Below are 15953 nucleotides of genomic sequence, written 5' to 3'. Positions count from 1 at the left end.
CAAAAAAAAAATCGGCTTAGTTTTTCCCATAAAAATGAGGTTTTGGCCACCAATTCCATTAAGGGGGACTCCATGATTAATTCAGAAACGAAATAAAGGATTAATTCACCAAATTGTTTAAGAGTTAACATACCCAGTTGGTAAACTTACCAGAAATATACAGCATCAGAAGTTCAGCTAATAAACTATCAAAAATATCTAGCATGCATGGGACATGTTCCGTTTTTTATAACTTAAACAAAGCATCCCTTTCATTCGATAAATTTATTTGATGTATTTTTAGTCTATGCATTAAAGAAGTCTAGAGATGTCAATAGGGTGATCAATCCCGTTAGAGTTTTCCTTTTTGCAAACTTGGCATACATAGTTCATAGTTTAATTTATTATTCATAAATGATTATTCTGAACTATCATGTATGAATTAAAATTATTAGCATAGTTTCTTCATAAGTTTTTTCTTTATTAGTTTAACCATAACTAATTAACTAATCACGTATACAGTTATTTAGTTTTATAGTTAAATGTGTTATATTTGAATTTTTTCTAACGCTAGGTGGATTATTTCAAAATATAGTCAACTATTATGGCCATCACAAAGAATACGAGTATATAGTTACTTTTACGATATGCAGTGGTTACGTAGAAGACAATGTTAGAACATCTCTAACCCTTTTTTTTGTGCACAGAGCATCTCTAACCTACGGTTAGTCATTTAATCTTTACATTCAAGGGATCAAATGAGGGGTCCCTTTTCGGGGCAAGGTGCATGTGTTCTACGTAGCTGGAGAACTTCCAAATATGAGAAAAAAAAATCACACAGGAATTATGTATATATATATATATATATATGTATGTATATATCTTTTATTGACTGCGAATTTAGAAACATTCAATCTGACATGATTCAATTTAATTTGGGTAAGCTTTCGTTAGGTCATTGTCATAGGCAACAGCGCTAAATCAATAGCCTGATACATTAATGTTTAAAAAGATTTTGAAATCACATAAATAAATGAAGAAGAACGAATATAAGTTGGATTATTTTGCTACTAATATACATGGAACTCTATAGTCTGAATCTTCTGCCATCTCTACAATCATATTATTTAATTACAGTCACTATTGTCTTTATGTGAAATATTGTATTTCTAGGATTACATATAATTAAGAAGTTAAACACTCAAACTTGAGATATCAACTTGTACTATCATCAAGTTTTTGTTTCTAAGAAACTATTTAGAATTTATACGAATCGACATTCATAGAATCCGAGCAGTGGGAAGCCTCCAAGTAAAAGAAACCAATAAACACTCAAAACCACCAAATTTTAGCAAAAAAAATAATAGGCTGAAATTTTGCAACGACATTCATTCTGACAAATTCAACTCCATTTGATCAGCTTTTCGTTAAAATGGTCATCATCCACACAGTCCTCAATCAATGGGGGGTCTATCACCACTTTATATATGTCAGAAGAAGAAAAACAATGAATGAAATACGAAGAACGAGTTTCTTCGAAAAATCCAAAAGACGGATGATTGAAATTTAAGTATTTTAGTTTTTTTTTTAAACTTATTTTAGGTTTTCGAGAAAATAAGAAATATAGTGGAGGAAATTCTGGGAAGAAATCAAAACAATTATTGGAGCGTCACTTCAGGGCGGCTTTATGATTCTCTCCTGCCAACTTTGCAGTTACTCCACCTTCAACTTCGTGACACTGAATTTAATGCACACAGCTTTTCATGCACATTTTTCTATAGGGCTAGGAAATAAAACCATAACTTAACATAGCGATTGCAGACAAAAGAAAAAACAAAAATGGCTAGACTCAATCAATAAGCCGGTTAATTTTAAATAGGTGGTTGAATTAACCCTATTTCTATGTCCTTTACACATATATAAGAACCGAGAAGGAGCGAGAAAGTTTGTCCAGTGCATATATCAGTCCTAATTCATCGGCATCGCAGGCATGATTCGTAGCATAAAGGACTAAACTATCATGACTAAAATTACAAACCACACACTATAAGGGTTTTTAAATATAGTTATTAATTAATTCGTGTAGTTCTATGATTTTAGGCATTTTACTCAATTATATATATGGTTTATTTGCCAAATAACAAAAGATAAAAAAAATTATATTTAGATTTTTAGTGACAGGTTAGAAAAATATAGAAAGAGAAACGAATCGAGATGAAATATTTTTTGGTTAGATAGTGAATTTGTATTTTTAATGTATATAGGGAACAATTTTCTTTATATATATATCCTTACAATATTCCACACTTTGCAGAGACCAGGGATTAAAAATGGTCTCATAACATAGTAGAAATACCCAAATTTTCATTTAGCGTTTATAGAATTATCAATTATACATGTATTCCCTGAATAACGATCCAACTTTTTGAAACTTATTCAAGGCCCAAAGCCAAATATTGTTTTGACCCATAGCTTCTAATTAATTACTTTATAAGATCATATTCCCATCCGTATTTTTAATGATGTTTTAGAATTTTGTTTGTATTTTAAACTGATATTTCATATTTCAATTCATGAATTTTATTTTGAAGTTTAAATATAAACTAAATGTAAAATATGAATTTAATACTAAACATCAATCTTTCAAATAAATAATAAGTATGTAATTATTGTTTATGAAATTTAATGGAATGCAATCAACTTTTCACTTATTCTAAAACATTTTTGATTTGGAATAATTTTTCAAACGAAAGTTCAATTTTTTTCTGAATAATATGAAATTTTATGGAATGAAATGGAATGCTCTTTCCATTTTTCATTGTACTTGTGAATAATTTTTGGAATACAAAAGAATTAATGATTCAGGAAAAAAATGCATTTAAGTTACATCATATTCCTTCCGTTTCACAGAGATAGATTTTTTAGCGCTTTCACATATATTAAGAAAATACTTTAAATCACTATAATAAATATATCATTTTCTGTAATTTTTAGTTTTTAATATATTTTAACCAACAATAATTTAATAAAATCAATTTTTTAAAAAAAAATTACAATTTTTTATAGAAAACACAAAATATTTATCTTTATGAAACAAATATTTTTTTTAAACATTTATCTATTTTAAACGGAGAGAGTATATAATATTTGACTACTCTTGGCACTCCTTTGACAGAAAAGAAAACAAAATTATAGTTTATGCTCGTAACTAGAAATAGTGTTTAAGATATTTTTGCTTTAATTAAATTAAAAGGATTAGAAAGAAAAAAAATATCACATGACAGAAAACATAATAAAAGAAAATCAAACAAAGAAAGACAGGTGGAAAAGATGACAAAAGATTTATTGAAGGTAAAGTGAATCAGCTGTACAATTGAAGTGGAATATAGGAAAGAAACAAAAAAAGGTGTAAGAACAATTTTCAAGTAGAGTGGTGATCCTCAACAATATAAGCATAAAGGAGCTGATTCCATACATCAGGAACTCCAGGCAAACACCAATGTATACAATCTGAGTAACTACTTGGATCCAAGACTTGGCTTTCCTTCAGTGGCTCCCATTGTTTTCTGTATATCGAAGGGTGTCCATCCTTTCTATACTCTGATAATTGTGTTATGTTTATCATCTGTATATTCAATCCTCGCCTTTTTAGCTCGTCAAGTACATTTTCGACGACTCTCATCATTTTTGGGTCCGACCCTTTTCCATGATATCCTTTTTTTTCTATCAGACTAGTTTCTCCGTAACAGTTCTGTTTAGTTTTTCCTCCCCATTCTTCGGCCCTGCATAGATGCATTTCTGTTACTTGCAATCTAGTATAACAATGTTGACAAAATAATAATAAGATTATGACAATCTCAGTGTGTCGTCTCATTACCGAGTATATGCATCATGCATTATACTCATTAACCACATCATGCAACAATATCATTGACCATCATAAATAAAAGAGAATACTCAGCTACGTAAATCAATATTAAAGACCGTTGTATTTGTTTCAAATATTTTAAAAGCTCCTTCATTCTTTAGATTTTCTTAGTTTGTTTCCAATACGGTTTTTTCCTTTTATTAATGCTTATAACTTTTTTTAAATGTTTGATAAAAGAAGTTATTATGTTCTATTTTAAAACATACAACAAAGTTTGATACGTGAATGAAAAGCACACGTGAAAAACAAGGGCCTTTTATAATTATATTTGTATCTAACATCAAATAAAGTTCAACTAGAGAAAATTGCACGCTCACTCTAAATGTCATTTGGTACATTGTAGGAATAACATATTGACAAAAAAAAGAGTAAAGAACGAAGATACACGAATCCATGAGAAAGAAATAAAGAGATAAAATGCATTATTATTTATATTGAAAAGAGTAAGAGAGAGTACCTTTCATGGGTGGGAGACATGGACATGAAAAAAAGTTTGGTAAGATTGGAGTTAACGTGAACTTCCAACCACTGAGACATTGTTTGCAAAGCCATCTCATAAACTCTAACCATCTCCACTTCTTTGTATATTCCATTTAACTTCTCAAATGACCCCCACCTTTTTCACATATTACCCATCTATTGAGATAATATATATAGAGGGATCTTATTGATTTTAACTATAAGTAAATTAAGAAGCTTACAGTGTCTTCATATGAGGCCTTAACCACCACAAATAAGAGTTTAAGACAATGATATCAGATTCAGTCCAATGCCTCGCATGTTTCTCTATCGATTGGATCCGAACTATCCGTTCAGGTAACCTGTGGTTTGTTGGATCGTCCGAGTTGGATTCCACCATCAAGGGAGCCCAATAAAAATCTATTGTCGCGTTGTATTCCTGATTATTCATCCACAATGAACTTACAGATTATTTGACGATCGAGTGTAAATGTATATCTAATGAAAAGATGATACAAATGCACTAGATTAGTTTAAATGTTTTGGATGACTTACGAGCGATTTGAAAGTGATGAGATTAGAGCCGTTGCTGTGAAAATACATCATCCTTGGATTTGTAATCACAGAACTAGTCATACACACCATTGATACCCATTGGCCTCTGTTCAAGGAGTCTCCTACGTACACCATCCTCTTATTTCTCAGCCGCTCCAGCAACTTCGTCCCATTAAACCTTTTTACGTACATTAAGACATTTTCATACGTACATTAAAAAATTTGAATGATGATAATATTAGTAATTTGGTATAAATTTTTGGTAACAACCATTAACTGTCTTAAATTGCAATCTTTATATTTCAATTCATTTAGTTTTGTTCAATACCGAATTAACGGTCTTGAGTGATGATTTGAGACCAAAAGGAAAAATAGTATAGGCCCAAATTAGACCCAACAACTTGTAATTCACATTCTTTTTTGCTTTGCATGGGACTACAAATGGTATTACCAAAAAGTAGGGAAAGTATATTTCTATTTTCTAGGTAATTCTCATCAACTGACTGAAATAGAATTATGGCACAAAGGGTTTTGCTATGTTGCATACATGATGATACAACCAAATATCTCAATCAAATAGTTAAGTGAAATCATTTCAGCCTGGGGAGATCACACAAGCGAGATAATGAAAGATGTATATACTAACTGCAACAAATAAAGAAACAAAGAAAGAAAGAAAGAAAGATGTAAAGAGTCAAGTGAAAAAATAAAGAAGAAAATTAACCTGGGGAGATCACACTTGTGAGGTTGCCACCTCCAGTATTGGTAACTCGAATCTTTTCTTCCAAACTTCCCACAAGCCAGCTGATCGGACATGAACTTACACTCTTCTTCTTTATAAATAGGCTTTGACTCGTTATCAAACACCCATTTTCCTTCGAAAATATTACACTCTCTGTCACTGCCCTCGCCTTCTTCCACGTTCGAAACACCATTGCTTTGAGGAGTTTCTTTTCGCATACCGTTTCGGGACAAAAACACGGCAGTGAATATTACTCCGGCCACAAGCACGGCGGCGAGAGTGTGGAAGCTCGCTCTAATTCCTAGCATCAATAGTTGTCGCTTTGCCATTAGTTTTGTGCTGTTATTGTTATGATGTTTTGTTTTAGGTTATATTGATGTGTCTATCTCTAACTTGCCTTTTAACTTCAGCCTTCCAGAAGTTTTTTATTTGTAATTTGGTGGCCAATCAAATTTTAGTAGCTGTATATATCTGAATGTTTTTCTAATTAGTACAATTAAATTTTGTTGATAGTTTCTCAAGCAATGCCCACTTGCAGCAAAAATAAATAATTTTCTAGTTTATGAGTGCATAGTGGAAACTTCTTTCCCAACTTCCATGATACTTTTCAAGGCTAAGTTGATTTGAGCTTTGAGATCTAACTTTGCATTGTTGTGCTTTGGTCTGCGAATCATACACAAAGTAGGATTCTGATTTTATTAAGTTACCATAATGGAAATAAGAAATTACTTATTGCATATTCCAGTAAACTCATAAACTACTTGAGGAAATGTTTCAAGGTAAAGCTGAATCTACATTTATAGTTCAAACACACATATTTACATTTTAAATGATAGGATTGTACTTGCTTGCTTTTGAATTCATTGTACAAAAATGTCGTTCGAGATGGTCAAATCATATATAATATATAAAGGTAACTAGGTACGTTAAGTTTAAAAAAAAAAAAAAAAAAAAAAAAAAGGTACGTTAAGTTGTTGACGTTTCCACATTCATACTATTCGTTGGCTTCAAGTTACCTCAAGTTATATATGGATTTGCGATCACTAATCATATATTGACTGGGCCCAATTGGATATAGAGACGGATACGGTCGGGCCTTGGGTTTTGATTTTTCCCACCAAATTCATCTGCAGACTAGTCATGCTCATGGTGCTTAGGTCGTCATAGACATTGATCTTGTCATGCATTTTATTTTGCCTAGCTATGAGTAGCACCTCACATCCTCGCTCTTCTTTCCATTACAACCCCCACTGTCATTTTTCTTCATGTTCTCGACTAAGTTCTCAAACCACTTGACCGAGTCCTAATCTAATACTTCTTGTTATTCATATTAAAAATAGACGACTACTTTCTGTAACAAAAATTGTGATGATCTAACCTTTTCCCCCATAGATGCTTTAAGTTAGCTTCTCTAAAAGAAAAGAAAACTAGAAATGTAGTGTGGAAAATGTTCTGTTTGATGTATAGTAATGAATGATTTGCAAATAAAGGATCTTAAAGCATCTTCGATTCACACACTGTTTTTAATTTCAAATGTTACTATGGAAAAAAATCTACTCTAGCACATTTTTTTCCAAATAATTTTAATATTTATATAAATAAATAGAAATGCTATTTTTAAACATATTTGAGTATATCTTACATTTATCATATAATTACTCTACTTTTAGAGAAAAAAGAATAAACTACATTAGAGAGATGGTTTTACTTATGTTGAGTAGTTATATACTCACTAAGTAGATTGATATTAGCAAATTAAAGTAGATTGATCCAGATTAGATTGATATTAACTCACTTCAAATATAGATGGTAGGACTCAGTTGATATTAGCAAAGTAGATTGATCTAAAGTATTTCTGCCACGAATAATTTTGATGATTGGGTTAAAGATCTTCCACATTCCTTAGGACCTTCTAACTAATGTTCATTATCAATATAGATAAAAAGGTACACATGATAATGAACCCACCTTAACCCGACCCAGAAGTTCTGCTATTGTGTTAAGGCCGTACGTTCATATTGATGTCTCGTTTTATAAACATGGCGCGATACCTCTTCTTCGTAAAGAGAGTTACGTAAATTATATTAATTTATTTTGTATTCGATTTTTTTTCATTTCGTTACTTAATTTACTTTACTCGAACGAGCAGAAACTTGGTCAGTGGTCCAATCAAACTAGAGGAAACTGTGGCGTGAAGGATCTCAAAAGGATAATTTTTATTTTCTTCAGTCAGAAGAAAATAAAATTTAATTTGCAGATCATAAATTTATATGTTTTGCCCAACTTGCAAAATATTTCAGCTATCCAGTCCCACTTGCACCGCCAACTTGTTAGCAGTTAGCACTGATATATTTTTACACATTTCTTGGCCACATATGTACGCATCTTATGATTAGTAAGCTACTAAGCTATACTATAATTGTCGATATTTGACGAGGACAAATGGTAAAATGAAAGTACGAAACCTTATTTTCTTTAATGTTTCGATTTCATTGTTTGGTTATGTCTTATTCATTTTGGTGTTTTTATGCTATTTATGATATTTATAAAAGAATATAATCATATTGGATTCAAGATCGAAATCCTAACTAATCCCAAAGCTATTATCATTTTAAAAAGAGCATAGTTTGAATTCTACTTTTTTGTATCCAGTGATAAATTTCCCAATCAACGTACGGCCGTCGATCGAATATATAATTCTGAAAGCAAGGATAAATAGTTATTGCGAAGCATCAAAATATAACAACTGCAGTTTTTTGAATCTTGCGGATAGAGAGAAATGTATGGTTTAAAGTTTCAAACCCACTTGAATATATAAAACAAATGAAATCAGTTTAAAATATTTTATATTCTTAGAAACTCCAACGAAACATATCGTGACTCTCGTGATGTAAAAGGACATGCAACTTGCCCATCTTTTCTATTCTTGTGTTCCTTTTTAAACAGCTTGGCTTGTTGTGTTATCATTCATAACATTTGCCCACTTGCAATTTCTTATTTCTTTTTATTCCATCAACATGTTCACATTATATTATATTCAAATGTATAGTATGCACGTATCTTGTTAAAATATTTACCCTTCACCTTGAAGCCTAAATATTTCAACAAATTCAACTCTTTTATTTTTTTTGTAACACAACTCTTTAATTTTATTTTCTATCAAATATATCACAAATAAATGTTTGGCTTCTGAAAAAGTTAATCCAACTATATATTTGTTGTACACATTTTCTGATTTTATATATAAAGCTTAAATATCAATTATTATTATTATTTTTTTCAACTGAGAATATTTAAAAAAAAAAGAGTAAAAAGTTGAAGATTTAAAATTTAAGCCATCAGGAAAAGGAGGACAATGTATTCATACCCAAGTTTAACTTTGCCCTTTAGTCATCGAATTTCTCAAAAGCGTATACGTAAGTTTTACGGTCGAAATGAAGATGGTCATAAAATCAGTGTTTAGTAAACACTAAATATCAAAGTAAAAACAATATATTAACTTGAAAAATCATATACTTTGAACGGACGAGGCATCTAATATCTCCGATATTAGTTTTTATTATCTTCTGGTGATGAAAGCCGGAATAGGGCTTATCCGAATCAGTTCTTTATGGATATAAAATACAAAAAGAAGTAAATAATAAGATTATGATGCATGAGAGATTAATTCACTAATGTATTTTCTTTTTTTTTCACACAATAAGCCGGTAAAAAAACATAGATCACACGACGGCTAAAAAAACCTAGAAATGACGTTGGATCTTAACGCAACTATTCAGACAACGTAAACACATATCACATGGACGTCTTCTTGTTCCCCTCCGCCGCAGATATCTCAGCTATCTTAGCAAGAGACTGGAGATTGCATCGTACGATAACGTCAACAAAGTCGCATGTCTCTTCCTTAGTGTTCCCCGGAGGCACATCAACGACGTAAGACTCAACAACGACGGTCCCGGAGACCGGAGAAGAGTGAAGAGTCGTGACGGATCTATAGTTAGAGAGCCGGTGATCACCACCGACGACGCTGAAACTAATGACGTGCCTCTCGTCGTCTAGTATGTCAAGACGCTCGGTGGAGCTAGCAGCGGGGAGGCCGGAGACGACGTGGACTTGGCGCAGGCTACCAACGTTCCCACCGTCTCCGTCGATGACGCTGCAGCTTTTGAGAAAGTGTTTGTAAGCTTGCGGGTTGTCAAAGCGTCTGACGACGGACCATACGGTGGAGATAGGGGCGGAGATTTCTTGAATCACGGCGGAGCAACACTGGTTAGGACCGACCTCGTGCGTGTGGAAACGAGCCGCGGTTGCGTCGCGTGAGAGAGAAGGAAAACGTTTTTGAACCATCGTTGGAATCTGGACGGTGTCTCCGTCTGATACGGCGGAGGAAGGGCGGTGCACGGCAAGCATGTTCTTGTGTTTTATAGAATCTTGATCGATCTTTGATAAAGTTCTTTAGGGTTAGATGATGAATGAGATGGAGGATTCAAGAAGAAGATGTTAAGAGGAGGAGAAGATGTGTGTATATAAAAAAAGGAGCAAAATCAACTTTACAGCGACTTGCGAAAAGTTGGGCTGTGCCTTTCGATTTGATAGAGGAAAGAGTTTTTAATGCAGAGTTCATGTGAGTGGTAATAACGAAAACAAAACCAGCAACTTGCACTTTGTTAATTTACGTTTATACCCATGTTGTTGACCTGACTGTTTCGGTATGATTTATAAATTGGCGAGTAGTAACCATAATTCTCGTGTATTGTTTATTACTGGACTTGTGTGAACGTCTAAATTCATCAACCAATAACATTATGTTATTTCAAATTTGATATTTTTATAGAAAAAAAATATTATCAAGTTATATTATGTTTTTAAAATAAAAAATAGTAGTAATTATAAAAAAAATATTTTTTAACCAGTAAAACACTAGACCCTAAATCCTATTCCTTAAACCCTAAATCTTTGGATAAACTCTAAATTATCAGATAAATTATAAACTCTAAATTAAAAACACTAAACACTAAACTCAAAGGTTCAAGGTTTAGGATTTAGTGTTTAGGGTTTTAGTGTTTAGTGTTTTTGATTTATAATTTATGATTTATCCAAGGGTTTACTCAAGGGTTTAGAATTTACGATTTAAAGTTTAGGATTTAGGAATTAAAATTTAGGATTTAGTGTTTTGCTGACGATGTTAAAAATATATTTTTTTAATTTTTTCTGTAACTACTATCTTTTTTACCTTTTTACTTTATTTTAAGAACATAATATAACGACAATATTTTGTTTCTTTTTCTAAAAGATATTAAATTTGAAATAATAAAATTCTATTGGTTGGTGAACCTAGGGATAAACCCAAAAATAAATCTTATTACGGAGTATTACAGGACAATTTTAATATTCAAGTACAAGTAGCAATCGGTTTTAGTTATTTTTACAGATTTTAAACTAGGGATTAACAAGATAAGCTAAACAAAATCTGGACAAAATGGTTTGACAATGTGGGGGACGGTTTAATCTGAATAATTATCTAAGCTAGTACAATCTATCAAAAAAAAATAGGGAATGATTTTGGATATATTAATCTTAAAGATAAATATATTTTTAAATTCAAGTTTATTATGTATTAGTATTTATTTCAAATGTGATATAAATATATTATGACTTTTAAAATATTGTTAAATTTGAAGTATATCTATAACTATTTCATTACTTACTTTTAATGTTGTTTTATGAAAGATATACGAAATGAACTTACAAAGTACCACTATTCTGAATTAGGATACTTATGCTTTCAGCTCATATCCAGATAGTTAAATATCAGATCTGAATACCCAAATATTCAATAATCTTCATAACCATATTGATGAACAGGTAGATGGAAATGTTATACTGATATGCAATATACAAAGCAATTTCCTCACAACTACATACCAGATCCAAATATCCTAAAATTCAAGAATAGTCATAACCGTATTGATGAACAAGTTGTATTGCTTTGATGATATATTGATACGCAATTACAAAGCAAATCTCTTTCGTCCATTTTACGTCACGAGAAGGATGTGCACATTCACATCCATTATACATCATGTGATGCACAAAAATATGGAAAGAGTTTGTCAAGTTTTTTTCTAACTGAAGATGATTGAGATGTGGCAAGAGCAACTTTTTGGTAATCATATCATGTTTCATATGGTTAGTGTGACCACGATGGATGAGTTTTTGCTTTGTGCAAAGCCTAAAGAATTGGTGCAATGCAGAACGAGAGATTTTAATAAGAAACTTCAGTCCATAAAGTCAGCTATTCAGATCGTTAATTTAACCCGAAATCGAGGCAGATTCACCGTAACTAATACCAGAATTAATGTATACGTCGTAGAAACTTCAAATTTATGAAAATCATAAATTAATATTTGGAGGGAAGAATATAGCTACTGGACAGAAATTTGTAGGTTGTTTTTTTTATTGTAAGTAAGACTATTATTGGTGTAAAATGGTATTATTGTTTAGTAAAGGTTATAGCTTATAACTATGAGATTGCTACATATATTTTGTGACTACCGGTTCAAAGAATAAATTTCAGTAACATGTTTATTTTCCAAATATTTTTGATAAAATGATGAGATTAGTAGAAAAAAACGAACAAAAAAGAATCGAACTGAGCTGAATTTAACCGGGGCTTCTAGCTCTAGTGGTAAAGGGTTTACAGCTGTGAGTACCGCCACCTGGGTTCGAATCCCGGCCACTGGGGAATTAACATTTCGGCATCGCCAGGGACAGAGGATCGACACGTGGCAACATGTGACTAGTCTGGATCACTTATGTGAGGCCATGATACCTCTGTATAATTCAAAAAAAAAAGAATATCTGAATTTCATAAATACATGAATGATATACACACTCTTATATTGAAGATACTCGAATCAGTGTCCAGTTTCATGCCTAACAAAAACCAAACTCTTTAAAACGTGATTAAGGCGTTCTTTAAACTCTTTTTTTTTAATGTGGTAATTGTCAAGTTGACAAGAGGGTCTTTGACTATTTCTTTAACTAACGACAAAGGTACACGACATTTCAAACAATACGGCAAGGGTTGAAACTCGTGTCGTTTCAATTACTAAAAGACGAATGTTGTGCCGTTTACGTGTTCTGTGTTACAATTGTTATCATACGGGGTGAGACAACGGAAGAAACATTCTCTTCGTACGCAGCGAAGTAGAAGAACGTCAAAGAGAGCCATCGTCTTCTCTCTCTTTAGGCGGATTGTTACACGCAGAAGAGATGGATCAGATAATGAACAAGGTGGGCTCTTACTGGTTAGGACAGAAGGCTAACAAAGAGTTCAACTCCGTTGGTGACGACTTCAATGTATCTTTCCCTATCTCTTTCTCTGGTTTGTTGCTTTTAATAGTCTCAGCTTACCATTTTAATCGTTCAGTAATTGATTTAGAGTTCTTGATTCTTGATGGCTATTTATGCTTCGGAAATGAGTTTTGTTTGTATCTTTTGGGGTTAATAAAGAAACTTGTTGTGTGTTTAATGAAAATTTTGCTGGTTAAGACAGCTTAAATGCAGATTCTTTGAGCTAGTTACTATAGAAATAAGAATGGATTAACATTTGTTGTTGTTACAATTTGTACTTACCTCTAAAAAAATAAGTTTATTGCTTTTGGTTTCCTAATAATACACAAAGTGACATTTGTGTTCTTGTTATTGCAGTCAATGTCTAGTAGTATTGAAGGAGGTACCAAGTGGTTGGTCAACAAACTCAAAGGTTTGATTTTTTTTTTTTACTTCTTCCAGTTCTTGTATAATTATGTCAATCTCCTTTACTTTATGTGCATCTTTTTTTTTTTTTTTTTTTTTTTTTTTTACTTTATGTGCATCTTTGTTCTGTATAGGAAAAATGCAGAAGCCATTGCCTGAGTTGCTGAAAGAGTTTGGTTTACCGGTTGGGATCTTTCCACAGGACGCTACAAACAATGAGTTCAACGAAGAGACAAGCAAGTTGACTGTCTTCATCCCTGAGGCCTGCGAGGTTGGGTACAGGGACTCATCGGTTATGCGGTTTTCAACAACGGTAAGTGGTTACCTGGAGAAAGGGAAGCTAGCTGAAGTGGAAGGTTTGAAAACAAAGGTGATGATTTGGGTGAAAGTGAGTTGTATCTCAGCAGATGCATCAAAGGTATATTTCACGGCTGGGATGAAGAAAAGCAGGAGCAGAGATGCTTATGAGGTTATACGGCCTGGTGTTGCTGTTGATAAATTCTAACTTATGGATGCTTTGCCCAAGTTGTTTTTTTTGTATGTATGTATGCTTTTTAACTCCTTGTGTCAAAAGTAACCTCTGATGAAGCAAACATTTTACTTGTTAATGTATAATTTTTAGTCTCTTAATAAAAATTTAAAAGACACAAACTATGCCAAATCTCTCTACTGTCATGTTCTATTACCAAACCGATGTGTTGCAGTTGGACACTTCTTTTGTTGTTGGTTGCTTAGGTGTCATGCTTCGAACCTTTATCTACAACCGCTATCTGACAAATATGACTTTACACAAGTCTCTTTTGTTTGCTCACATTGGGCTGTCCATAACTATACTCCTCGATTTGGTCTGTGTCTAGAGCAAATGTGGGTTATGGAGTATCAGACAAGACAATGGTTCTCGTCGGATCAGCTAGCTGATGCTATCAATCAACTCGGATTCATGTCGTTCTTGATCTTGTCTGGTCGTCTATGTCTTCATGGGATTGAAGGAACACTCTTTGCGCTGTTTAAAGAACATTCTTTGCGCTGTTTATGTCGATAAATAACCTTGGGAACACAGTTTGGTCATTCATGGGAGCATGATTTGCTTCACTACTTGGAATCTTGTCAGGGTTTTGAGAATATGTTTGTGGGCTTAGCCGTTCAAGTATTCTGCACTTGTATACCTGCATTGATTTTCTTGATACCCAAGGAAGCTACAAGAGTATCAGCTTCATAGGCTAGGGAGAAAAGATAGTTTCTCTTCGTTTGTTATTGCTATTTAATTTTTCTCTGTGTCTCTTGAGAAAGATTTCAGTTTCTTAAAAAGTCTTTCACTCCTACATTCTTAACATCTTATTAAGATTTAGTAAACATGATGATGTTTTTTTCAGGTATGAGTGATTACATCACTTACACAGATACTCAACTCATGGAGAAGATTTTGACCAAGATAATGTCCATGTTTGTTAGGCTATTGCCTTAAACAGACATCTCTCAGCTCTCCTGAAACTTTGTAGAGTTCTAAATATGGATGCTCAGCTCTCAGTTCAATATCTCATCAACGAAGTAGGATTTTCTCTTTACAATAGACAACTTCCAAGGCACTGTGATGGAATGATTAGTTATTTTGAACAAGCAACACGCTTTCTGCTTGAATGAGGGTCTCTATTACTAAATGTATGTCCTCTTGCCTATGACTTACAGTCTACAAATTCAATAGATATGTTTGGTGGCATCCACAATTCAAAGCGACAATGATTATAGTCCACTGATTTGGAAAATTAAAAGTATGTTTCCTTTGTAAATTTATATCTAAATTTATAAATTTTCTTTTCTAATTATTTATTTTATTGTAGCGGAAACTGATTTTTGAAGCAAATTTGAATCACAGCTTTTTAACTTCACTTGTTGCATCAACAGTTAAAAGTTATTCTTCTTTTGGTGTATTACTGAGAACGTAAACTTGATCTTAGAAATTACTGTATATTTTTATTGTTTCTTTTATTATATTAATGATTCGTTTTTATTTATAGATAATTTATACCCCAAATCTTAGTGAGCATAATTTACCCACACATAAACATGTTATGTTTTATGTAGCTCTAGCATAGATGAATTTGGGATTCCTTATTGGAATTCCAAGATTCCTATAGCATAAGAAGAAAAATTGGTATTTATGAACAAATAGTGCACCGAATTGAAGATTAAGCAATTATTTTATCTCTTCTTAAAATGTATTTATTCTTACTCATAAATTTTCTTTTCTAAGCTTTTATTCCACTTTACTTTTCAGGTGAAGCTGATTTTGAGAATGAATTGATTCCATGTGAAGCTCGAACAGATTGAAGATGAATGATTGCATATTTCAAACAGCAAAAAAATTTCTAATGTCTACAAATCCATCGTTTAATAGAAAGACACGCTACAATGCATTTGAGATCGTTAAACAGATGTTTGCCCACTTAATTCATTAAACAATTTTTCATATCTATTTCGTTATTTACCAACTTTTTTTTTTTAATTTCAGAATGAGTGATTATATATCTC

General features: G+C 32.3%; 3 protein-coding genes across 3 annotated transcripts; 1 reads left to right on the top strand and 2 right to left on the bottom strand.

Annotated features, from left to right (window-relative positions):
• Positions 1 to 3306: 3306 nt before the first annotated feature.
• Positions 3307 to 6052, bottom strand: LOC106450357 (protein trichome birefringence-like 34). The gene is made up of 5 exons (XM_013892006.3): positions 5646 to 6052; positions 4922 to 5099; positions 4609 to 4805; positions 4365 to 4523; positions 3307 to 3761 (listed from the first exon to the last, which is right to left on the bottom strand). Exons 1-5 carry the CDS (start codon positions 5990 to 5992, stop codon positions 3401 to 3403), a joined length of 1242 nt encoding a protein of 413 aa, XP_013747460.2. The 5' UTR covers positions 5993 to 6052; the 3' UTR covers positions 3307 to 3400.
• Positions 6053 to 9285: 3233 nt separating this feature from the next.
• Positions 9286 to 10282, bottom strand: LOC106447667 (abscisic acid receptor PYL4). Its single transcript, XM_013889641.3, has one exon. The coding sequence runs from the start codon at positions 10071 to 10073 to the stop codon at positions 9459 to 9461; it is 615 nt and encodes a 204-aa protein (XP_013745095.1). The 5' UTR covers positions 10074 to 10282; the 3' UTR covers positions 9286 to 9458.
• A 2518-nt stretch (positions 10283 to 12800) lies between these two features.
• Positions 12801 to 14049, top strand: LOC125608336 (uncharacterized protein At5g01610-like). The gene is made up of 3 exons (XM_048778602.1): positions 12801 to 13025; positions 13377 to 13431; positions 13559 to 14049. The coding sequence occupies exons 1-3, from the start codon at positions 12939 to 12941 to the stop codon at positions 13927 to 13929; spliced, it is 513 nt and encodes a 170-aa protein (XP_048634559.1). The 5' UTR covers positions 12801 to 12938; the 3' UTR covers positions 13930 to 14049.
• The last annotated feature ends 1904 nt before the right edge of the window (positions 14050 to 15953 follow it).

This window comes from Brassica napus, chromosome A4, assembly GCF_020379485.1.
Source record: "Brassica napus cultivar Da-Ae chromosome A4, Da-Ae, whole genome shotgun sequence".
NCBI classification, from domain to species: domain Eukaryota; kingdom Viridiplantae; phylum Streptophyta; class Magnoliopsida; order Brassicales; family Brassicaceae; genus Brassica; species Brassica napus.
This window is presented reverse-complemented; position numbering and strand designations above follow the sequence as displayed.

What these genes read in the sequence shown, in the direction of transcription:
- LOC106450357 (XM_013892006.3), bottom strand. Translation starts at nt 5,992, where the DNA reads ATGGCAAAGCGACAACTATTGATGCTAGGAATTAGAGCGAGCTTCCAC. An exon ending in CACAAGTGTGATCTCCCCAG is followed by an intron (nt 5,100 to 5,645) that starts GTTAATTTTCTT and finishes GTACGTAAAAAG; the next exon opens with GTTTAATGGGACGAAGTTGC. An exon ending in ATGTCTCCCACCCATGAAAG is followed by an intron (nt 3,762 to 4,364) that starts GTACTCTCTCTT and finishes GCATCTATGCAG; the next exon opens with GGCCGAAGAATGGGGAGGAA.
- LOC106447667 (XM_013889641.3), bottom strand. Translation starts at nt 10,073, where the DNA reads ATGCTTGCCGTGCACCGCCCTTCCTCCGCCGTATCAGACGGAGACACC.
- LOC125608336 (XM_048778602.1), top strand. Translation starts at nt 12,939, where the DNA reads ATGGATCAGATAATGAACAAGGTGGGCTCTTACTGGTTAGGACAGAAG. An exon ending in CCGTTGGTGACGACTTCAAT is followed by an intron (nt 13,026 to 13,376) that starts GTATCTTTCCCT and finishes TTGTTATTGCAG; the next exon opens with TCAATGTCTAGTAGTATTGA. An exon ending in GTTGGTCAACAAACTCAAAG is followed by an intron (nt 13,432 to 13,558) that starts GTTTGATTTTTT and finishes TGTTCTGTATAG; the next exon opens with GAAAAATGCAGAAGCCATTG.